The 23,622-nt window shown below is 61.7% G+C and overlaps 1 protein-coding gene across 2 annotated transcripts; it reads left to right on the forward strand.

Annotated features, from left to right (window-relative positions):
- Nucleotides 1-1,627: 1,627 nt before the first annotated feature.
- On the forward strand, nucleotides 1,628-23,037 carry SCARF2 (scavenger receptor class F member 2). Of its 2 annotated transcripts, none has more exons than XM_087768771.1 (11): nucleotides 1,628-2,071; nucleotides 7,965-8,023; nucleotides 9,176-9,218; nucleotides 10,012-10,113; nucleotides 11,066-11,284; nucleotides 11,682-11,810; nucleotides 14,330-14,433; nucleotides 14,519-14,636; nucleotides 16,124-16,245; nucleotides 20,487-20,639; nucleotides 21,025-23,037. In XM_087768771.1, exons 1-11 carry the CDS (start codon nucleotides 1,710-1,712, stop codon nucleotides 22,227-22,229), a joined length of 2,616 nt encoding a protein of 871 aa, XP_087624897.1. In that variant the 5' UTR covers nucleotides 1,628-1,709; the 3' UTR covers nucleotides 22,230-23,037. The 2 variants fall into 2 exon arrangements, with proteins under 2 accessions (XP_087624897.1, XP_087624896.1); XM_087768770.1 differs by lacking the exon at nucleotides 9,176-9,218 and adding an exon at nucleotides 10,433-10,952 and having other exon boundaries at nucleotides 1,630-2,071.
- Nucleotides 23,038-23,622: the final 585 nt, after the last annotated feature.

The raw sequence follows: 23,622 nt of genomic DNA on the forward strand, positions 1-23,622 counted from the left end.
CCAGAGACTTCCCCGTTGGGAATCTCTTGTCTGAGCAGGAGAAAAAGCACATCAGCCCCACGTACTGCAAACACTGAAGGACATTGGTGGTGAGAATCCACCGAACTCATTTACTCTTTGCTCGGCTGGGAAGGTACTCAAGGCACCACCCAGGACTCCCTAAGCCTCTCCAGAAGGATGCTGCCCAACCCACGCCTAGTGTGATGGAGGCTCCACATCTGCAGGAAACCCCCAGAGATGCATGACCCTCAGACCCAGCTCTGCGAGAGATGCACACTGTCCATACACCCTTCCACAGCTCCTTGGATGCAGCCAGCACGTGGCAGGATATTGATGCAGCTATTTAGCTGCTTTTGTCCTACCACATGGGAGATGGTTGGGGTATCCTCTGTCCATGCTTTCACCATACAGCTATCGGATGTCCCTGGAGCTCAGACAAGCTTGAGCCATCTCCTGCAGTGACCATGATGCTGAAAAGCCAGCTGGGACAGGGTGGTGGCCAAGGGAGCCCTGGCCCATTCAGTATGGCTATACTGTCAGGCCAAGGAAGCTTATTGCCCAGGCTGCCCCACTGGGCCAGGGGTGAGGGAGCACTGCGGGTGCCCAGTGTGTCCCCTCAATTCCCATCTGTGTCCTTATGGTGGGTTAACCAGTGGCTGCTCTGAAGCCCTTCGGTCACTGTTCAGGGTCGTGCCCCCTTGGCCCTGCCACTGCAGGCACTGCTTGGCTCCCATGGGTCCCTGCCTGGCTCCCAACAGGCTGGTCCAGGGGCTGTCGGACACCTGGACACTGTCCAGGCTGTTAGACACCTGGAGCTGCCAGATGACCAGGACAGCTAGGCCACCAGGACAGCCGGACCCCAGGGCTGCTGCGCACCCAGGGCTGCCAGACCCCCGGGACAGACAGATCCTGGGGCTGTTGCACACCTTGAGCTGCTTGGTGCCAGAACAGCTGGATCCTGGGACTGGTGGGTACTTGGGGCTGCCAGATTCCTGGGACAGCCAGATCCTGGGGCTCTTGGGCGCCCAGGGTTGTCAGCCACCTGGAGCTGCTGGATCCCAGACTCCGGGGCTGCCAGACTCCCAGGGACTCCTAGGCACCTGAAGCTGCCAGACCACCAGGACAGCTGGACCCTGGGGCTGTCACGCACCTGGGGCTGTTGGGCCCCTGGGGCTGCCAGACCCCTGGGACAGCCAGATCCCAGGGCTGTCAGGCACCCAGGACAGCCAGACCACCAGGACAGACAGACTCCGGGACTGTCGGGCACCCAGGGCTCTTGGGCACCTGACACTGCCAGACCCCCGGGGCCGCCAGACCCCGGGGCTCTTGGACACCCAGAGCTGTCGGGCCCCTGGAGCTGCCGAATCCTCGGGGCTGCCAGACTCCCAGGACTCCCGGCGACCTGGAGCTGCCAAACGACCATGAGAGCCAAACCCCGGTGCTGCCGGACCCCGGGACCATCCAAACTCCAGAGCCATTGGACTCCCAGGACTCCCGGGAGCTACTGGACCCCCGGGCTGAACTGGAAGCCAGGACTTCGCAGCCTCCCCCCCCCCCCCGCCCTTGGAAACCCTCCGCCGGTTCCGCGGGGCTGCCTACCCGGTAGAGACCCCCCCGGGACCGTCGAGGCCGTCGGGGCGGTGCTGCCCCACGGCTGGGGAGGCGGCGGCCGGCGGCCCCCGGAGCCTGGCCCGCCGTCAGGGGAACCAATGCGGAATTTCCTGGCTGGCGGCGGGGCCCCTCCCGCCGCTGCCGAGAGGGGCGCGGGGGAGGCGGCGGCGGAGCCCTCGCACTGCGGCTTCCGCCCGCCGAGCAGCAGCCGGGGCAGGGCGGGTACCGGGCACGGCGGAGCCGGGGCTGGCGGGAGGGGGGGAGAGCGCCCGGCCCCGTATGGGATGGGCCGGGTCAAGCCGGGCCCCGCCGCTCCGACGGTCATGGCGGCCCGTGGGTTGCGACCGCCCCGCCGCGCCCGAGCCGGAGTCGCGGTGCTGCTGCCCTTGCTGCTGCTGCTGAGCCGCGGAGCCGCGCAGGAGCTGAGCCCCCGCGGCAGGAACGTCTGCAGGGCCGGCGGGTAGGAGCGGCGGGGCGGGCAGGTGTGCCCGGGCGGGGCGGGACCCCCGGCCCGCGGGTGGGGGGCCGGGGCGCGGTGGGGTGCGGCGGGGCTGGGGAGGGGGGGTTCGCCGCTCCCCTCCCCCGGGCCAGCCGCGGCGCTGGGCGCCTTCCAAGACGAAGTCCGTCTTGTGCGGGGCTGCGGCGGGGGGAACCGGGCGCCGGGGAAGGGGCGAGGAGCTCAGCCCGAGCAGGGCCGGGAGCGGGGGGGCCGGTTCTGCTCCCCGGGCGTGCTGCGGGGAGCCGGTGCTGGGCACACCGGGGCCGGTCCTGCTCCCCCTTGGGTCAGTCTTGCTGTGGGCAGCCGGTCCTGCGTGCCCCGGGGCCGGTCCTGCATCCCGCAGGGGCCGGGCGTGTTGTGGGGAGCCGGTCCTGGATGCCTCCGGGGTCGGTCGTGCTCTCCCCAGGGCCGGTTCTGATGCGGGGAGCTGGTCTTGGGTGCCTCCGGGGATCGGGTCGTGCTGTGGGGGGCCAATCCTGCTTCCCCCGGGCCGGTTCTGCCGTGGGGAGCTCGTCCTGGGTGCCTCCGGGGATCGGGTTGCACTGGGGGGGGGCGGTCCTGCACCCTCCGGGGCCAGTCCCACAGCCGAGCCTGGGCTGGCAGGATGCAGGATGCTCCGGGTATCCTGGTGGAGCTGCCCCGGGCTGCTTGGAATGGCAGAGTTGGCAGCTCCAGGACCCTTAGGTTTGGCTTCAGAAAGTGGGTGCTGGCACTGCCTGGCTCTCCCCGGGGGTCACATCCTGCCGGCCTGGCTGGGGGCAGGGCCCTGAGAGATGGCATTGCCTTGTCCCCACTCCTAGTGCTCTCCATGTACCATGGGTCGCTTTGCAGAGCATCACCGTGGACCAAGCTTCTCTGCAGAGCTCGGGCTTGGTGCTGGCCAGGCTCCTCAGCCAGGCTGGCCCCAGCAAAGCGGGGAGAGGACCCACAGCCACTCCCTCCTTGCTGGGAGAGCAGGATCCCCTGCCCTTTATGGGGGGCCCAGGCCATAAATGCACCTTTACATCTCACCCATGAGGTCAGACGAGTCCACAAGGAAAACATGTGCTGTGAGTGAGAGGGGCCCACATAATGGCTTCATTCAGCAGGGCCGCAGGGCGCTGGTGCCCCCTCCTCAAATTACAGGCTGAGTTTCCTAAGGAGGCATTTCACGAGCCAGAGCGGCCGCAGCTCCCGGCCCCGTGCCATTCCTCAGCAGGGGAGGATGCGGGGAGCAGTCCCTCCTCGGCTGCCCGTGATCTGCTAAGCTGGTTCCCAGCAAAACTGCCACCATGTCCCGGGGTGGCAGAGGGGACGTGAACAGTGTCCCCCTGCTGTTCCCAGTATCCTGCCCCAGGTGCTGGGGATGGGGTGCCTGGGTGCTCCCCCTTGCACAGGGACTCCCCCCATCCCCGCTGGATGGAGGTGGGGGAGATGCTGCACCCAGCGCCGTAGGGCTCAGACTCGCTCCCTGTGCCAGCCGTGGGGTGCACAGGAGGCACTCGCTGGCGAGCAGAACAGGGTGTTTGGGGTGGGCAGGTGGTGGTCTCCATCCTCCCGTGGCAAACAGGGCCTGGAGGCAGCCTAGGAGCCAGACAAGGTGGGGAGGGGATGGTCCCTAGGAAGCTGAGATGATGTTTATATCGTTTTCCACCTCTCACCCTTCTGCAAACCCTTCTTCCCTCCCCACCCACATGCCTGGCACCCACCCCCGTCTTTACTGTGCTGCTCCCCTCGGCATGGAGGACACCCCATATATCACCATCCAAACCCACCTTGGTGGCCCCAAGAACCCAGGGCAGGTGCTGCAGGTCCTGCCTTGTGCTGGGGGCCGGGGGCAGCCAGGCTGGAGGTGGCTTGGGGAGGAGGTCCTGGTGTCCCTGCCCCGAGCTCGGTAAAGCTGCTGGTTGGACTTGTGGCCGTGTGGTTGTGCAAGTGCCAGGCTCTGCCGAGCACATCCAGGCATCCCTCGGGGATGCCTGCTGCAGGTTTTGGAGGACTCAAGAGGAGGATTCTGCTTCAGCCTCTCCTGCGACCTCCTGAGATCCAGCTAGCGGGTAGGAGAAAGGGGGCTATTTGGTGTTAAAGTTCTGTGTACTAAATGCAACTTGCTCCTAAATTTGAAGCTCTTTTATAATCAATTACAAGTTGGCGTGACCCTCTCCAAAGCTGCCATTTGGGATGCAGGCTGATGAGAGCCCTGCACACGTGGGCATTGCTTTGTCCCTGTCGTGCTCTCACTAATGCTCTCCTTTGGTAATCTTTGGTTTTAAACATTTTTCTTTTCTTTCTCTGCCTGAAGGGGTTCCGTCTGCATACGCCATCCTACCCTTGCCTGCACCAGGGGATCTCTCTTCGCCTGCACCCCGAGGCTGGTTTTGGGCCGGGGAGCTGCGGCTGGCATCAGCTGGGGGGCAGTGCCACTGGCTGGGACCTGGGGGTCCCAAGAGCCCTGTGTGCCACACAGAGGGAGCTGGGTGGCACTGAGTGATGGGAGACAAGGAGAAAGAAGGAGCTCAGTGCTGGGGTGATGCTCGGGAGGAACAGCAGGGTGGGGAGCAATGGGGATGGGCGTGTGGCTGGGGAAGGTGACGGCGATGCTCTGGGCTTTGGGGACGCGCTGCGTGCCCACAGGGCTCTTCTGCAGCTCCGTCCGGTGGGCTGAGAGCAGGGAGGTCTCACCTGGGACCACGGGCAGCAGCTGCCACCCAAGTCCTGGGATCTCGCTCCTGCTTTTGGAGGTGTGAGCCTGTTCCTCGTTAATTAGGGGCAGCTGCGTTGGTCTGGACAAGAAGCCATCCCTCCTGCCTCAGGAGCCCTCTCTGTAGCTGTAGGTAAAGGGCACATGCTTTAGGGAGCAATGTGGGGTATTAATCTGCAAGAAAAATATTCTGCCTCCACAGAAACCCCTGGAGCATTTGCGAAGATCCTATGTCCCGCTGATGCTCGACGTGAGCAGGATGTGGCCATGTGCCAGGGGCGCTGGCATCGAGCACTCGTCCCTGCAGGTCACAGCTCCGGCTCTGCCCACATCCCCGCTCCTTTTCCTCCACATCAGCAAAGCTCCCAAGCCCCGGCCACACCTTGGAGGCAGCTTTTCTTTCTTCTTTTTCCCAGCATTTGTAGTGCTTTGAAGAAAAGAAAAAGAAATAGAAAATGTATTTGCACTGTGCATGTCTGCGGTGACATGTCCCTGTGGGTCAGGAGCAAGCTTTTAAACAGATCTCCCAGTTCTCCCAGTTGCAGTGGTCATGGGGCACATGGAGCAAGCTGTCTTTGGAGAAGCTGAGACCACGAGACGTGTTTTAGACCCACGCCCTGATGGGTGCCGGTCACCTCTGCAGCAGCACCGACCCTACCTGAGGCTGGCTGCGCTCAGGGACCAGTCCATGTGCTGCACTGGGAGCACCAGTTACCCCGTGCCGCATCCCAGCTGCCTCTCCTTGCAATGAGAGCAAGTTTATTTGCTGTCAAAGCTGCTGATAAATGAGGCGGGGGCTGAGTGGAGGGGTGCGGGACGCCATCGGCGGGCATGGTGAAGGAGAGATTAGCTATCTGTTAAAAGATAAGCACGAATCCTGCATCCAGAGAGGCAGTGGGTGGGCTGGGGTCCTGGCTGGTGGTGATCGTAGTCCCGCTTGCCTCCTCCGGCTTGCGGCAGGGGAAGGGTTTTTCCCTCCTGCTGCCGTGTTTCAGCGGCTCCCGGCTCCCTGCCATCGGCTCAGGGCTTTCATCATGGCTAATGCTTTTTGGTGCATCATCTGTGATGCCCGTTTTGATGGCCCGGCTGAGCTGTTCGAGGGAGGAGGTTTCCCAAGTGGAGGGGTTTCCCCTTGCAAACTTGCGATGGTTTCATCTAAAACCCACCAAACACTGAATTTCTAAAGGGTGAAGAGGTGAAAGCAACCCCAGGTGGGACAGCGGGTGCTTTGGCTGTGCCATGGGAGGGTCAGGGCACCGCGGACCGTTCCCCGCCTGTGCCCGAGCATCCCAGCGCAGCTGGCGAGGCTTTTCGGGAAGGGCAGCCTGAAGCCTGTTGCAGAGAAGAACCTTGTCTCCAGCCTACCCGGTCCTCAGGGAGGTGGTTTGGTGGTTGACCCCCCCTTGCCGTTAACACCATGCATCCCCTTGCATACTTGGCCAGAGCAGAACCCCCCACTCGAGCCCCGGGGTCCCCGCGCAGGGGGTACGGGCCAGCTGCCATTGCAGCGTCTCGCGACTGCTTCGACGGCCTGAATAGATGGAGCTATTTTGGGCTCCGGCTGCAAGGCATTTTTTCCAGGCCTTGAATCATTTTTGTGGTTCTTTTCTGCCTCCTTTCCAATTTTTCACCGTCCGCTGCAAAAAGAGGGACGTGATGCTCCCGGCTCGGCCATGCGGGTGCTGCCCGATCAGGGGCCAGCGGTGGGAGCTGTGTCCAGCCTCCCCGGTACCCGCGTTTGGCTGGGGGGCTGCTGACAGCTCCCTCCCCAGCCCCAGGACAAGTCGGTCTGGCAGCCAGACGTGGTCCTGTGACTGCGCTGGGTTTTGAGCGAATACTTCCTCGCTGTCTCCTCCTCCTCTTCTACATTTGTTACATATAAAGAGGAAAAGGGAAAAAAAAAAGAAAAAGAAAAACGCATTCCAGGCTGCGCCGCCGGACCAGCCCGGGTGAAGTTTTCCTCGACTGCAGCGTCCGCTCAGGCCGTTTATAACCTTCCAGCATCACTCCGGTTGCCATCGGGGACCAGGCAGTGCGGGTCACCCCGGGGATGAGCAGTGTTCCCCCGCCCAGGGGGTCCCTGCAGTGTCATGGCACGGGGAGCGTGTCCCCCACACCTGGGTTGGAGTATTGTGAGCCTCCAGCCATTCGCCTGGGGGGAGTCATTGAACAAGTGTGGGTGAGGTGTCCCTTCTTAGTCCCCACATGTCCCGTCCCTGCAGGGTGTCCCTGGCTGAGCCTCCACGGGGGTCTGAGACCCCCATCTTGGTGTTGCCCGGGGTCAAGCTTGTGCCAAAAACGCTTTGGATGATGATCCTGTGCACAGTGATTCCTGGAGCTGGTGGCACTCCAGGACACCCAAGAGCTCAGGGACCCATCCTGCAGTTGCCATTGCCCAGCTCGTACATGGGGGTGCAGGCAGGCAGAGGAGGGCAGTGGAGTGCAGGCAGGCAGCAGGGTCCAGACAGGCAGTGGAGAGCAGTGGGGTGCATGTGGGCAGCAGGGAGCATGGAGGCAGCAGGGTATATACAGACAGAGGAGGGCAGGGAAGTGCAGGCAGGCAGTGGGGTGCATGCAGGCAGCAGCGTGCAGGCAGGCAGAAGAGGGCAGCAGGGTGCAGGCAGGCAGAGAAGAGGTGCGCATACTCCGGTCCCCGCTCACTGCAGCACCCTCCTGAGCGGGGAGGTCCAGCGCCAAGGGGAGACAAGGTGGGCGTCTGGCTGCAGGCACCGATCCCGTCCCGGGAGCAGGCTGCTTTGCCGGACCCTTGGGTGCAGAGCAGTTGGTTTTCCCCTGGGACGTTTAGAGTCTTCCCTGTTTTCCCAGTTTGTAGGAGTCTTTGGGATTTTTTTGTTTTTAACAATAACGGTTGCAAATGTGACTTTTGTTGTTTCATTGGTCTTGATTAACGGAAGGAACTTGTCCTGTCCTCACTCCCGGCATTGCTTTGGCTGGCTCGTGCGGCATCTCAAGCCGGTGCCATGGGAGCCCCCCATGCTCGGTGGGGGTGAGCTCTCCTTGCCCCATGGGGGTGCAGCAGCCCCCTGCCAGGGTTCAACTAACTGGGAGCAGGACCTCTCACCATCACGGCGTCAGTGCTCCTGGTGGGTTTTTGGGAAGGACCAGGGCGTTCTGAAGGTCATAACCATTTGTGGTGTTTTTTTCCTCCTGCAGCTCCTCAGTGCTCGTGTGCTGCCCAGGATGGAGGCAACAAGGAAGCGAGTGTTTAATAGGTAAGCGCTGGCCTTTTGCTTCGTTGGACACTGCTCATCTGCCTATCCTTTGCTGAGCCCTCCTGGCCTCACCAGCGCTGTCAGGGACCATCCTGATGTGCCCCACAGCGGGGACCCCCTGTCCCGGGGACCTCTGCCTGCAGCCAAGCTCCCTGGGGATGTTGGAGGCTGTCCTGCTTCCCTGCAGTGCTCAATGCCAGCAGTGTGTGGATGGAATGGGTGCTCAGCCCCAGTGTTGGGGTGCTGGTCAGAGAGCCCAGCCCTGGGGTACCCCCTGCCCCCACAGTGATGGTCTGGGGTGCCCCAGCCCCCAGTGGGCTCCTCTGGGAAGCATCACCCCCACTCCCAGGCTGGGGGGTTTCTCTCCATACCAGCCAGCTTTGGATCTAAGGATTTGGGGGTGCTGCTCTGGAACCTAAGGGACAGCGAGGTGTCCCCCAGGGTGAAGCGTGGGGACAGGGAAGGTGCAGCTGCAGGGATGAGACCCAGAGAGTTCCCATGGGTGCTGCAGCAACATGGGGAGCCAAGCCAGAGCCGCCGGCGGTGGAGCAGCCGCCAGGACCAGGCACGTGTCCATCATAGCCCCACTGGGGAGAGGCTGCCGGGGCAGGCAGGCTGTCAGGCAGGGCCCACCAAGCCTGCAGGCAGGACAGCCCCAGCTGGGGCCACGCCAGGCGTTACAGCTCTTACCAGGGGCCACGGCAAGCCCGGCATGGGTGCTCAGCATGAAGCCCCTGGAGCTCTCATCCCCTGCACTGCCACCATGATGCAGGTGGCTGTTTGGGGGTTTCTGTGCTACTCCCCACAGTCTCAGCTGGCCACAGGGCTCACCTTGCCCCAGGAGAGCTGGAGGAGCTCTGCACACCAGCCCAGGGTGCCAACAGTTTGCAGCTGGCGGCAAAGACCACGTAACCAACTAACCCACCGTGCATGAGCCCTTGTAACCGCTCGCTGCATGCGTTGGGTGCCCGCGCACCGGGAACAGGATGCGGTCCCTTCGGCGTGCCAGCAGGAAGGGAGAAGGACAGGGTCTGCCAGGACAGCAGGGGGGAGGACAGTCCCACCAGCGAGCTGTCCCCATCTCATCCCTGCCCCAACTTGCTCTAACCATTAGACTCACTGCTCCTAACCTGTGTAATCTGTCTATTTTAGGGGTTTCTATAGTATCCATCACCGTAGGTCTAAGAACTCCCAGGTAAGGTGGATGGGATGGGTGGTCTGCTCTCCCTCTCCCGGTGGCTAAGGAGGCTTGTCCAGGGCCATGCAGGGTCTGCCTGCGCCTGCCTGCACTGCGGTGCTGCCTGTCGCACGTTCTGCGCCTGCCCCGTTCTGGGAATTGGCCCCAGCGCAAGGTCCCCTCGGCAGGAGTGGGGCTGGTGGCCTTTGGGGACTGGTGGCCTGCACGGGAGAGGCGGTTGTGGGGGTGGCAGTTATACTGCTGCGGTCTGTAAGGAGTGCAGGGAGGGGGACAGGGGGATCGTGCTAGTGGCTGCCGGCAACCCCCCCACCCCATGTACCCGTTTTCCCCTGGTGCCTGCAGGCAGCCCCTGCACAGAACTGCCTCTGCAGGCAATACGGAGCTGAGCGAGGGATGCTGCCACTGGGTGCAGCCGGTGGCAGGGACAAGCCTGGGCTGGGTGGCAGGAGGCTGGTGGCAGTGATGCTGTTGAGCTGGGTGGCAGGAGGCTAGTGGCCAGGATGGAGCTGGGCTGGGTGGCAGGATGCTGATGGACAAGGACAGGGCTGAGCTGGGAGGCAGAGATGGAGCTGAACAGGGTGACAGGAGGCTGGTGGCATTTTTCTGGCGAGGGTCCGGTTCAGCCTGCCCGGGTGCTTGCCAGGACAGACACAGTGCCACAGCTCAGCAGCACCCGGACTGCCACCGCGCACCCTTTCCCCTGCTCTGCGGGACTAGGGGGGGGCTTGAGGGAGCAGAGACGAGCCCCGTGGCATTTGTGCTCATGCCTGCTGTCTGTCCGTCTGTCCAGCCGTGTGCGAGGGGAACTTCACCTGCAAGGAGAACGAGGTGTGCGTCAGGCCCAGCGAGTGCCGCTGCCGCCACGGCTACTTCGGCGCCAACTGCGACACCAGTGAGTACCGGCAGGCGCCTGTATGTCCTCAGTGGGCTTTGCTGGGGTGGCTCTGGGGTGCTGGCTTATCCAAGGGTGACTTTCCAGAGCAGAGCATCAGAGATGGGGCTGCACATGCTCTTGGTCTACCCTTGCCTGTCCCCCTGGCTTTGTCCCCAGGGCATTGTCCCTTTGGAGGGTTCTCCTCTGAGATCCAGTGTGCTGGGAGGGGGGGGGGGTACTGCGGTCGAGAGGTCCTGTTGGGGCCAGGGGTCTCCACCAGTGCCCAGTGGTGGGGTTGTCCCATGGGCAGTGCCAGGGCTGACAGCTCTGCCCTCAGAGTGTCCCCGGCAGTTCTGGGGTCCCGACTGCAAGGAGATGTGCAGCTGCCACCCCAACGGGCAATGCGAGGATGTGACAGGCCAGTGCACCTGCAACCCCAACCGCTGGGGTCCCAAATGCGAGAACGTCTGCCTCTGCAAGCACGGCAAGTGTGACCAGAAGACGGGCAAATGTACATGTGAGCCCAACTGGTGGGGACCCCAATGCTCCAGCTCCTGCTATTGCAGCCACAACTCCCAGTGTGACCAGCAGACGGGCAACTGCCTGTGCCAGCCAGGCTGGTGGGGCCGCGGTTGCAACAACCAGTGCTCCTGCAACAACTCACCCTGTGAGCAGTTCACGGGGCGCTGCCAGTGCCGGGAGCGGACGTTCGGGCCCCGCTGTGACCGTTACTGCCAGTGCTACAAGGGCAGGTGCAACCAGGTGGATGGGACCTGCACGTGCGAGCCGGGCTACCGAGGGAAGTATTGCCGCGAGCCGTGCCCAGCTGGCTTCTACGGCCAAGGCTGCAGGAGGCGGTGAGTGGCCAGACCCCATTAGGCCTGATCTGGCACAGTGGGCTTGGTGGGAGGTGGCAGGGAGGTTTCGGGGATGCTGCACCAGGTGACAGACTCCTCCTTGGCCATTGCAGGTGCGGGCAGTGCAAGAGCCTGCAGCCGTGCACCGTGGCGGACGGGCGCTGCCTGACCTGCGAGGCGGGCTGGAACGGCACCAAGTGCGACCAGCCCTGCTCACCCGGCTTCTACGGAGAGGGCTGTGAGAAGCTCTGTCCCCCCTGCAAGGACGGCCACACCTGCAACCACATCAACGGCAAGTGCTCCCACTGCAACCCGGGCTGGATCGGAGATCGGTGAGTGTGGGTGGGTGCAGGTTTGGGCCCCGGTGGGGTGATGCCCAGCCTCACTGCTGCTTCCTGTCTGGGGACCAGGGGTGGCTGTGGGTTTCTGCAGCCAGGAGGGGAGGGCACGGATGGGCTGAGCCTGCTGGCATGGCCATGGGACAAGAGAGAGCCTGTGAGACCCCAGCTCCATGCCCCCAGGTAATGTTGGGTGCTCGCGGTAGGGCTCAGCTGTGAAGCTGGGATGCTTTCCCACAGGCTCTTGTGCCCAGGATTGGGTCTGGGGCTTTGCAGCACCTGAGTGGGGCTGACAATGCACAGCCCCATCTCCCTGCCTGCAGGCAGGAGGGATGCTAGAGGTCCCCGGGAGCTGGGGGTGCTCCAGCCGCCTGCCCTCATCCCTCCCCAGGTGTGAAACCAAGTGCCGAAACGGGACGTATGGGGAGAACTGTGCCTTCGTCTGCAGTGACTGCGTCAACGGCCAGTGCCACTTCGAGACCGGCCAGTGCCTCTGCCACCCAGGCTCCCATGGCACCTAGTAAGTGAGCCACACTTTGGGGTGCATCCCAGGGCATGGGTGATGCTTGGGCACCTCCTGCCCCCTTGGGTCCTACGCGGTTCCCAGCCAAGAGGTTTCCTGAGGTGGAAGTGCTCATGGGCAATAATTCAGATGATTTTTGGAGCAGAGGGGAAAGGACGTGCTCGTGGAGCTGTTAGCAGCAAGGTAATGCTGCGAGAGAGGGATTTTGCTTAGGAAACGGCATTTGGGAAAAACAAATGCTGTCGACAAAACAGTGGTTTGGTTTTTGTTTCTTTTTTTTTAAGTCCGGGGTGGAATTTCTAGCCAAAAAGAGAGAGAAAACCACATCCCAGAATAGCAAATAGCCTCACGGGCATGGCATCTGCGGAGTGCTCCTGCTGTGAGCTGTGGCTTCAGCCGGGGTCTTCCTCATCCCTGGGAAGAGCTGGGTCCTTGCCCTTTCCCCTGCCCAAGGAAGGGGCACAAGGGACATTGGAGTCCTGCATACATCCCCTGCGTACATCCCCTGGTGTTTTTTTCCAGCGTGGGACTGAAGTGCTGTTTGAAAAGGCGAGGAAAGCATTTCCCACCCAGCCAGGGCATGCATACCAGCTCCCCCAGGTCCTGCCAGGTGTTGCTTGGATTTTCCTGGGAATTAACTGTGAGGCTGGCAGCAGGGATTTGGGACCAGCATCCTGCCCGTGCTGGCATTTCTCTCGGGACTTAGAAACAGGGAGCGTTTGGATTTTGGGTGGGGTTTTTTGGGGCTTTGCCGACCAGTTGTGCTGCCAGCAGAGCTGCAGAGTCGAGAAGGGAGGCAGCCCGGCTGGGCACCAGTGCCAGCTCAGGATGCCTGTCCTGGGCATCGTTGCCACCTTTGGTAGCAAAGCCAGAGGTAAGATGGTCCTGGTGCTCACTGGGGGTGTGTGGCAGCGATTTCAGCACAGCGCTGGAGGGCAGCACGTGAATTAAATTGTTCTGAGGCCCTGGCGCAGTACTGGGGATGTGGGAACCAGTGATGCTCGGGATGTGGGAACCGCTGATGCTCTGGATGCAGCCCCAGCCCCAGCAGCATCCTGGAGCTGTAACCACGGGCTGAGCTGTGCCATACGGGTGCACACCGGGCAGGCTTGGGGACTTGGTGCTCAGGCAGATCCCTGTGACTATGTGCAAACTAGTGTTTTTGTCAGCAGTGTATAATTTTGCTAAAAAGGGAACGATTTCTGGAAGGAAGGCAGAAGGGATGTCCTCACCCTGCAGGGCTGTCCTCTCAGCTCTACGCCAGGAGGATGCTAAAGGAAAGGCTGCTAAACCTCTTTGTGCACACTACGAATATTTTATCCCCTCTGCAGCGTTCCCAGAGGTGTCTGGACCCTCTTGAGAAAAAATTGCCCCCCTCTCCTCTCTCTCTTCAGCCTGGGGCAGAAATGTGGGTCCAAGTGGCGGGGTGAGGGGTTTTGGATTGCCAGGGAAATATCCCAGCTCCCATCCTGCAGCATTTGCTGCCCCAGCACAGCTGCTCAGAGCGGCCGCAGGGGCTCAGCGCCCATCCCGGCATACACGCAGCACCTGGCGGGCACGAGGCTCGGCTGGGGTGGCGCTTTGCAAGTCGGCAGGCCGTGAAATGGGTTGAGCCGCCTCCAGGCACGGCGCCGAGGGCTGTGGGGCAGCTGCGTCCCCAGGGGAGCAGGTTTGGGCTGGGGCCCGCTGGCTCCTTACGGCTGCAGCAGCTCCAGGCAGGATGCTGCTTTCAGTGAGCAGCTGGTGGAGGGTTTGGTGCTCGGCCATGCTTCCAGCATACCCTGAATCCATCTGGGTCCTGCACCGCAGTGCCTTGTCCCACCGCAGGGGTGGCAGGTCTGCTTGGTCCCACTGACACCAAGAGCCCCGGTTGCTTTGGCATGTGCCCATTGCATGTTTTCTGTGCTCAAGCCCTTTATGCTTGTGGGTCGGTGCCTGTTCATGTGTGTCCCCATCACCTTGGTGACGCTGTCAAGGAGGTCATTTTACCAGCGGTGGAGATTTGACGCTGGGCTTAGCCGAACCAGGAGGGTCTGCCCCAACAGAGCGGATGCCTTGAGGCTGCTCAGGTTTTTTTTCCTTCTTGGAGGCCAAAAAAATAAAATCAATCTGGGCACTTTCCCAGCTCATGGCCACCGTGGCTCTGCCTGTGACCGTGCCACAGCCACATCACCACCAAGCTGAGCTGAAAACCCCCCAGGTGACACCAGGTTGTCTTTAGATGCAACTGCTGGGTTAATGACCTTTTGTAATTGCCGCACCTAATTGCAGAGTCCCGCACAGGGAGCAGTGAGAGCATTTGAGCTCCAAGTGGGCCAAATCCCCGAGCAATGAGTGACGCCACTGTGCAGGCAATGGGCTGCTGCTCCCTGGGGGTTACGGGGTCCCCAGGGTGCAGGGGGACTATGTTGGAGCAGCCTGGAGAAGTGGCCCCTGCTTTTCCCCAGAGCACAGAGGGTTTGGGAGAGGGCAGCAGCAGGGGTGGCGAGGGCTCTCACCTGGCGTCTTCCCTCCAGCTGTAACCTGACTTGCCCACCTGGCCGCTATGGAGCCAACTGTGCCGAAGCCTGCAGCTGCCATGACGGCGCCTGTGACCCGCTGACGGGTGCCTGCCACATGGGTGAGTACTGTCGGGCACGGGTCAGGGCACCGGGCTCCGCTGTGGGGCCATCACCGGGGCTGAGCCGGACGGTTTTGTCTTGCAGAGGCCAACCAGCGGATGGGAGTGATCGGGGCAGGAGCCCTCCTGGCACTGCTGCTCATCCTCCTGCTCTCCCTGCTCTGCTGCTGCTGCGTCTGCCGCAAGAAGGACGAAGCCCATGGGTGAGTGCTGGGGCTGGGCAGGCTCTTGCTGCACTCTGCGTCGAAGCCTGAGCAGTGCGGGGAGCTGCAGGTCTGGGCACAGCTGGGGACGTCAGTGCCTGGTGTGGGGCTGGGACTGGTGGGAGGATGCAGGGACCTCACTGGGACAGCAGCGCTGTGGGGAAACTGAGGCAGAGCAGTGCTGCACACCCAGCACCATGCACCCTTTGAGTCCCCAGGGTCTGAGCAAGTCCCGCTGCATCCTCAGGGCAGCACCCAGCTGGGAGGCTGATGGAGGGGCTTGGGGTGAGCCCTGCCTGGGGACCCCCTTCCCGCTCTCCCTGATTTGTTTCCCTCTCATGGGCCATCGATGCATGGAAACCCACCAGGTCCCCTCCAGTCTCTGGGGGGCTGGAGCTGATCTGCAAAGGGAACCCTAAAATACATCAAGACGTGACCGAGACCCCCAGAACAAACCCCTGGGCCACAGGGTGAGACCTGGTGGGGTGATGGGCTGTGGCACTGCCAGCTGTCCTGCACAGGGACGTTTGGGGCAGGGAGGGTGAGTTCCTGCAGCAAGGTCAGGATGCCAGCAGCATTTCAGCAGCACTGGGTGACATCCTGCCACAGGGATGGGGATGGGGACAGCCCCATTGCAGGGAGGGAAGTCTTGTGCTGCTCAGCAAAGGATGAGTGGGCCATGGGAGCTCCTCCGGCTGCGGAGAAAGCTCCCCCTCGTGCCGCCAGCCACTGCACGGGAATTTTCCGGAAGCCTCCCCTTGCAGCCCTGCCAGCTCAATCCCAGCCCGGCACATCTGGCCTGGGGAGCCTGGGGGCTGCATGTAATTATCCTGCAGATAAAAGCACAAATGCAGCCCCGCGTGGTGAAATATTGCACAGGGAGAGGGCAAATGGCTCAAAATAGATTCCTCTCTCTCGGGGTGCCTGGACCCCTGCGATGTCTCCAAACAGCTGGGTCCCTTGCCAGCGCATCCCAAGGGACCGCAGCAGCAGCGGGCACGTTGCAGGTTGCCTTGCATCAACATGCGAAACCGCTCACTCCTGCGGCTGCAGATAATTGCTTGAAACCTCGGCTTCAGGAGGCTTCAAAACCAGAGAGCAAATAAAGAGAAGCCATGTGTTTGTTTTTGGGTTGGGATGATTTTTATTTTTTTTTAAAGATTCAGAGTCTTGACCTGGTGTTGCGGGTGTTTTAGGGCCGGGCTGCCGATGGCCACAACTGAATCCAGCTCTGCTATCGTCCCCCGGTTCTGCATCCCGGTGCAATGTGCAAGCTGGTTCCTGGGGCTGGCAGCAGCCCCGGGAGGTCCCTGCCCCCCTGTGCCCTGGGCACCCTCCTGCCCTGAGCCACCCCAGGCTCTTCCCCAAAACCCCTTTGCATTTGCAGCATCCCTGAGCTCCTGATTTGCTGTCACACCCTGTGAAAGCTGTCTCCGCCACGGAGCGGGTGCCAGTGCCTCTGATGGGGCCGTTGCCTTCTCTTGCAGCTCCAGCCAGGACCCAGCAGCAGCCAAGAAGCCACCGAGACGCTTGTGCGGGCGTTTCAGTCGGATTGGCATGAAGCTCCCGCGCATCCCCCTGCGCCGCCAGAAGTTACCCAAGGTCGTAGGTAAGGTGCTGGGGTTTGGGGAGGGGGCAGAGAGTCAAACCCCGGGGGCTTTACTCCTAGCACCGCAGCACACGTGACTCACAGCATCCTTTCCAGCCCCAAACTCAGGGCAGTGAGCACGGTGCAGCAGTCACAGGGACACACAGGTCCCTGGGACTGTTGCAATGCTTGGTGTGAGCTGCCTGGCTCACAGGAGCTCAGCCCTTTCTCAGTCTGCAGCTTCTAAAGTGCATCCTTTTGCCTCACGGGGGCAGGTACCTGGTGCCTGGAGCTCCCCTGAGCTGTTTTGTGAGGTTTTTGCATTCCCCAGGTGGAGGAACAGTCCCTGTTGCAGCTGCGAAATGCCTTGTTTGTCCTTTTGGTCCTGACCTCACCCTGCTCCAGCTTTGCATGGGGCCAGAGCATCCAAACTGGGGCTCGAGCCCACCCCTCTGCTGTGCACAGCAGAGTTGAGGATGGAGGGGCAGAGATTTTGGGTGAGCTCCCTGTGCTGCCCAGGCATGAAGCGGGGTCATAGAGGGGCTGCTCACACCCAGCAGAGCTCCTGATCCGAGGGTGTTGGGGCTGTTGGGGACCCCCCACATCCAGGCAGCTGGGGAACACTGTACCCCGCACACTCTGAAACTTCCCTGTGCTCAACCCAGCGTGAGGATGGGGATGTGCTGCCTCAGAGAGGACCCTGTTGAATAAACCAGGGGGTGAAGGCAGCACTCCCCAGCATGCCAGCATGGGACTCAGCCCCATGTCCCCCCAAGCTCAGCACCTCCCCAGGTGTGCAGTGCTGGCAGGATGCCCCGAGCAGCCGCATCCTGGCATGCAGCAGCTCGGCGTGAGGCTAAATCTCCCATCCCAGACGGGGGGGTGACAGAGGTGGCCCCCATCCCAGCACGCTGTGCCCAAGCTCCAGCATCAAAGCAGGGGGAACGACTCCTCACCGTGTGAGGCACGGCAAAGCCCTGCCCCGCAGCAGGGTGCGCCAGGGCCGAAGAAACATTCCTGCTGCAAGGATAACAGAGGATAACAGAGACCGTGTTTGTGGAAAGGGCTGGGCAGGGCTCGGGGAGGACAGAGGGTGCCTGTGTGCAGCAAGGGCAGGGGGGCTCAAGCTTGCCTGCGCCTTCCCTGCACCGGCCCAGAGGCAGCTGGCGCCCACCCAGCTGCTCTGTGTAAACAGGGCAGCAGCTGCCCTGGGAAAGGCTGAGGATGCAGTGCTGGTGCCGGAGGGATGCTCGGGATGGTCTCGGGTCCCAGGCGGACTGGGGCTATTCCCGGAGCCTGTTCACACGGTTACGGGTTGTTATTTCATTGCAGGGAAAGGCTTTGGTCAGGGGTTGTCTTGTGTTCATCGTGTTATCCTACACGGCACAGCAGAGCTTGTGTGGTCTTCAGCCGCTCCTGGTCCCTCTGGTGCAGGGTCCAGTGATGCCTTCAGCCCCCGCTGGGTCTGGGGATGCCCTGGGCAAGGGAGACCTGCCAGGGTGCCCACAGCAGCTGCATCCCTGTGATGCCTAGTGACCACGGTGCCACATCAGCACGTGGCTCCACCTGGAAGCCGCGATGGCCAGTACACGGTGGCAGAGGCCACCTGTTCCCCACATTGGTCCTGCCCTGGTGGGGGGGTCCAGGGGATGCTGAAATGCCCCATCCCAAGTGCCAGGTCAGCGCTGGAGGTGCTCAGGACCCTGGGGGATGTCACGGTGAAGCCATTGCTGACTGAGGCCGAGGACACCTGGTAGATGGTCACTCCAGGTCTGCTCATATTCTTGCACAGCTGCCGCCACGGCCATGCATTTGCTAGCGCCGGGCAGATTTTCCCCTCTGAGCTCAAACCTGACCATGGTCGCCACCAGTGAGCACAAGCCCATGCATGGTAGAACCTCCCCAGGTGGGGCAGCAGGTTGTGAAGCCCCACCGAAGCTCATCGGGTGGCTGGAGCCCCAGGTGCACCCCTCAAAAGCTGCTTCCCACGTCAGCACCAGCTTTGGATCTGCAGCATCTCCTTGGGGGTTGCCCCTGAGGTGCCAGCCTGCACAGCCACATCCTGGGCTGACACCAGTGGCCATGGTGGCAGGGTTTGGGCATCCCTCAAGTTTCACAGGGTTTGCTCACCTGGGACGGTCAGTGGTACCAGCATGGGTCTCAGTTGTGTGTCCCTCCACGGATGCCAGGGCTAACCCACGCTCTGCACCACTCCAGCACCCCACCGCCGCATCTCCTTTGAGCGGCAAAGCTCAACCAGCCCCGACAGTGATGTCAACTGTGGGGAGCTTGGGATGAGTGGGAGAGGGCAGCCAGGAGCGCTCCAGGGCCACCTTCCCACAGCCCTTCTGTGGCTCCTCACCGCTTTGTCCTGGTCTTGACACCAATCGGCCACTGTGCAAGCAGGGCTGGGGTCAGCACCCTGATGCTGTGACCCTGGGAAGTTTTGGGGAGAAGCAGCAGGAGGGAACCCAAGGGAAATGGGCGCATTTCTCCCAGTCTCATCAGCCCGTGATATATTGGCCAGGGGGGGATAAATCCCAGGGGACCATGCAGGAGCACCTACACCTGGCTCCGGGTGCACTGCACATCCTCTTTTTATCCTTTGGCCATATCCTGGGTCTCATTCGAGTCCCAGAGACAGGTCGTGGCTGTGAGTCCCAGCCGCTCGTCACACCCACTCTCAGGAAGCATCTCCCTTCATCTGCTTCCAGCCGGCTGCTTTTAATTTTCCCTTTTTGGTTTTTATTACAAGGAAAGCCATGTTGAAACTGCTGCTTCCCCCTCTCCAGGCCGTTTGCTCTTTAAATATCGCTGCTTTTTTTTTTTTTTTTTCCTTTCTTCAAGAAGCCAAACCTTGCAGGGGCGAGCATGCATCGCTGCCATCATTTTAATTACCCTGTATCTCTGAAGCCAGATTCCCTAATAAAGAATAAATGTTTGCGTGGGCATCCCAATAACACTTAGAGTTATTTTATTGTAAAACAGGGATATGGTGCAAGAATCAAACAGTCCGAGCAGGAAAGTGCAGCATGACTTAGATGGTTGGGATGTGTGGGCAAAGGTTACAAATACCTGAAAATGTTGATGTACAGCTGCTGCACTGGGGGAACCTGCCCTGCACGCTGGGATTTTGCAGCCCTTGCTGCAAAGGAGGGCTCTGCCTGGGCTGCAGCCCTTGCCACCACCTTGGGGGACAAAAGCCAGCAGGCAGGGGATGGGGACAAGAGCATCTGATGCTGCCCAGCTCTCTGGGAGGGTTGGTCCTGCGAGTACCCCGAGGATGATGCCAAAGCTGCAGGCACCCAGGAAAGCACCATGGGATGGGTTGGGACACGGACTTATCCATCAAAAAACCTTAAAAATGATCAAACAGAAAAACCAGTCCCTCCCAGCCCAGACAACTGTCACTGCTCAGCCTTTTTTTTTTTTTTTACCATTGAAACTGAAAATATTTTTAACACAAAGTTTTTCCTCTCTGGTGGTTTTTCTCTTCTGCATGGCTTCTCTGTGGGCGGCCCCTGTGGCAGAGGGGGCAGTACCGGGGTGAGGGGCAGATGCTCCTCCTCAGCTTCAGGATGGGAGAAGCTGGCAAAGGGACTGAAAAGCGGAAGAACTGGGAAAAAAGGGTGCTGCGCATTCCCCTGCCACAGGCACCTTTTTACCATCCTTCTACCTCCTTTTGCAGAAGCAGAAGGAAAAGGCAAATGCAAACGGTGATGCTGAAGTGGAAATGAGTGCAATTAAAGCTGGCAGCTCATTTCTTTCCCCAGGAAGGGGACGGTTGCAGCACCGGGACTTTCTTTATGGGGTGGCCATGCTGTGTTGTGCAGCTCATGGGTGACCACTGGGATGCTTGCCGGGTCCTCATGGGACCCAGGGGTTTGGGTGGCTTATGTGCCACCTCTGCCATGTGCATCCTTGATTTGGGCAGCTGGAGACCTGCAGTGGAAGGAGGGGATAGATGGGAGGTGTAAGGCTTGCACAGGCTCTGCTGTCCACAGCCACTTGTCCCCAAGCGTGGGGGATGCTGGTCACCACTGTTGCTGGTTGATGGCCTCTGCATGCGGGCACTTGGCTGGGGGACCTGGTAGGCATGTGTGGTGAGAGCTGTCCCCATGCCTGGGATGCTGTCACTGTCCCCAGGAGCCGCCAGCAAGTTGGGCAGGGAGGAGCTGTGCAGCATCCCACCCTCCTGGCTGGCATGGTGGCCAGGGGCATCCAGCAGGACAGGCACTGACAGACGTTCCTTGCCCTCACAGTGGCCCACCACGACCTGGAGAACACCCTGAACTGCAGCTTCATCGAGCCGCCATCTGTGGTGGAGCAGCCTTCCCCATCCTGGTCATCCCGTGGCTCCTTCTCCTCCTTCGACACCACAGATGAGGGGCCGGTGTACTGCGTCCCCCACGAAGGTGAGCAGGGGGACGGGGTGCTTCCCCAGGGGACTTTGGGGCCATCACCAGGGGCCACCTCCTGCTCAGTAGAGAGGTGTCACCTTTGCATGGTGGGGACCGTGTCACCCTGGCTCCTTGTGCCGGGAAGGGATGCAGGTGCTAATGTTGCCTCCGACGTGGTTTCAGAGCTCCATCCTCTGGCATTTGCTGCTCTGGGGTTGTTTTAAGAGCATTCTTGTGCTGGGGTCCCTGACTTGGAGGAGGGGACAGGGGGACCTGGGGACACATCAGGGTGCGGGGGGGAACCAGGTGTGATGGCATCCCACTGTGCTGCAGGAGCATCTCGGTCCTTCCCCTCTCTGGACACATCCCTGCCTGACACCCCTGTGCTCTCCTTCCACAGAGAGTGTAGGTGACAGCAGGGACAGGGGGACACCCGCCAGCCCTGGGGACAAGCTGGTGGCCCCGGCCAGTGGGGAGGAAGCAGGTGAATACACCTTCCTGAAGGAGACGGGCTCCGTCAGAGCCTTCCCGGCTGACAGCAGCGAAACGCCCCTGCTCAAGTCCTCAGACAGCGAGCGCTCCTCCTGCGGCTCGGGCTCGGCCGGTGCCGCGCTCTACGCCCGGGTCGCCCGTCTTTCCAAGCAGTCCAAGGAGGAAGACGATGCTGTCACAGAGCCCCGCAACCCTGGGAAGCCGCCATCGCCAGAGAGGACCAAGCCCCGTCCCCCAGACCCAGCCACGAAGCCCAAAGTCTCCTGGATCCATGGCAGGTACAACTCCAGCCAGTCCAACTCGCTGCCAGCACCCAGCCGGTCCCCAGAGCGAGCGGCTGCCCAGTCTGGCAGCCCTGAGCAAGGCCAGGGCTTGGCCAAGAGGAAGAGGAGCCCAAGTGAGACGTCGGCCAGTGTGCAAACCAGAGCAGAGGAGAAGGGCGGCATGCGGGGCAAGGAGAAAGCTCAGAAGCAACCGAAGGAGCCTGGTGTCCCCGAGGGCAAAGCCAGCCTCACTGGGGAGCCCCAGTCACCCTCGAAGCCCAAGCAGAGGAGCAAAGCCAGCTCGGAGCCAACAGAGAGCATCAACGGGGCGGTGCAGAATGCCTTCCGAAAGATGGGCGCCTTCCAGCCGGAGCGGCGGGCCGGGGAAAACAGGGATGCTCCCCGCAGCCCTGGTGCCAGCAAATCCCGCTCTGAGCCCCTCCATCCCCACCTGGCCTCCGAGCTGGCTGCCCAGCTGAAGGAAAAGACTCAGAGCCTCAACAAGGGGGACGGAGGCATCCGGGCAAATGGGGTGGGCACCCAGCGGGAGAAGCCCACCCCTCCACAGAAAGCCAAGCGCTCGGTGGCCGCCGGCAGCCAGAAGACCAGCAAGCCCTTGCTGCCCACCTCTCCCCATCTGCAGAAACTGATCCCCGGGGCGGCTGAGCCAGCAGCCGGGGAGCCCAAGCGGGTGGAGAAGCCAAGCACCGGCAGCAGCCAGGACCAGGCTCTCCCCAACGAGCAAGTGGCCAAGAAAACCCCCATTAAAAAGCCTCCCAGGAAGAAGAGCCGAGAAGCCAGCCTGGAGCAGCCCAGAGCAGCCACTGTGCCTGCTCAGGCAGTGCAGTGACCAGGAGCTGGGCACTGGCCCCGCACCGGCCAGCTGCACGCTGGGAGGAAGGACGTTTGCCAGCATGGCCAGTGGTCGGGGAAGCCTGGACTGGGCAGGGGGCATTGGAAGTGCCTTGAGCCTCCATTTTCCCCCCCCTCCATCTCTCTCATCCCCCTTTTTCCTTTAGTGTCCCCTGCCCCAGGACCTGGTCCTCCCCATCCATGCCCTGCTGCCTGCTCCCTGCCCAGGTCTGGCATCTTGCCTTCCCCACGCAGGGCAGAACCGCAGGGAGCCGGCCCGGCCACCAACCTGGGGGGGTCCGTGCGTGGCATATCCCCCCCCACTTTTTTGTAGCAGTATTATCAATCGCATAAGCAGCGCTTGTTGTACTAGACGTACCCACGGTATATTCTGCAGTAATGGAGCCGCTCGCTTCCCGCGCCCCACTCTGGTCTGTTGGGCTCACGGTGCACGGGAGAGGGAGGGTGCTGCTGCTTGGCACCTAGGGCATTGCCGGAGATGTTCCCGCATCCAACACCGGCGGCAAACCCCTGCCCCAGCACCCTGGGCTCCAGGCACAGCTCTCCATTGCCAGTTGCACCACAGCCGTGCCATGCCCGGTGTGGGGTCGAGCTGGTTTCGACCGATGCCTCCCTCCCATCCGCCCCTGGGGTTGCTTCTGGCCAAGAGGAAAGCACTGTTTATGGCCAGAGCTGGATGCCCTTCAGGCTCCCGCATTCCATCTAGTGGAGTTGGAGGGATTAGTTTGGTACGACAGAGCCTGGCACCTCTGCAGAGTGCTTTCCTAATAAAAATGTATTCTGTAGCCGGGTGCCGTCTCTCTGTGCCCCACACTCCCCACAGGCAGGTGACGTGCTGGGCTTCACCTGGTCTAGCTTGGATGCTCAGCCTGGTCCTGAGTGGGATACAGTGGGGGGATGGGTGACCTTGCAGCAAGTACAGGCAGGTGGTCACAGGCAGGTAGGCAGGGTGGGGAGGCAGGTCCCCACTGAGGCTGCTGCTACGTGCTCGCCTGGCAGCAGAGACCAGCCCTAGGGGCAAGATTAGGAGCCCCTCATCCCCCCCCCCAGTATCCAGCATCCTCCCCAGTCCAGCAAGAGCCTTGGGAGGGGGGGACTGGGCTTGTGATCAGACCCTCTCCCATGTAGCCAGGATTGGACCCTGGGGCTCAAGAGAGCTCTGGCCACCAGGCAAAGAGAGTCCACCCCCAGCTGGGTGCTCGGGGTGCTGGGACACAAATGTGGGCGGACACGGGGGGCTGGCAGTGGCATGCAGGGCTCTGACCCCCACCTTTCTAACCCCCTCTTCCAGGGGGCAACCAACCCTGGCAGCGTTTGGGCTCTCCACGCAGCCCCAGGCACCGTGCTGCCATGTGGCAAGGCTGGGACAA

Source organism: Nipponia nippon, unplaced genomic scaffold (assembly GCF_047370975.1).
Source record: "Nipponia nippon isolate SJK-2023a ecotype South Korea unplaced genomic scaffold, ASM4737097v1 scaffold_30, whole genome shotgun sequence".
Taxonomy (NCBI): Eukaryota; Metazoa; Chordata; class Aves; order Pelecaniformes; family Threskiornithidae; genus Nipponia; species Nipponia nippon.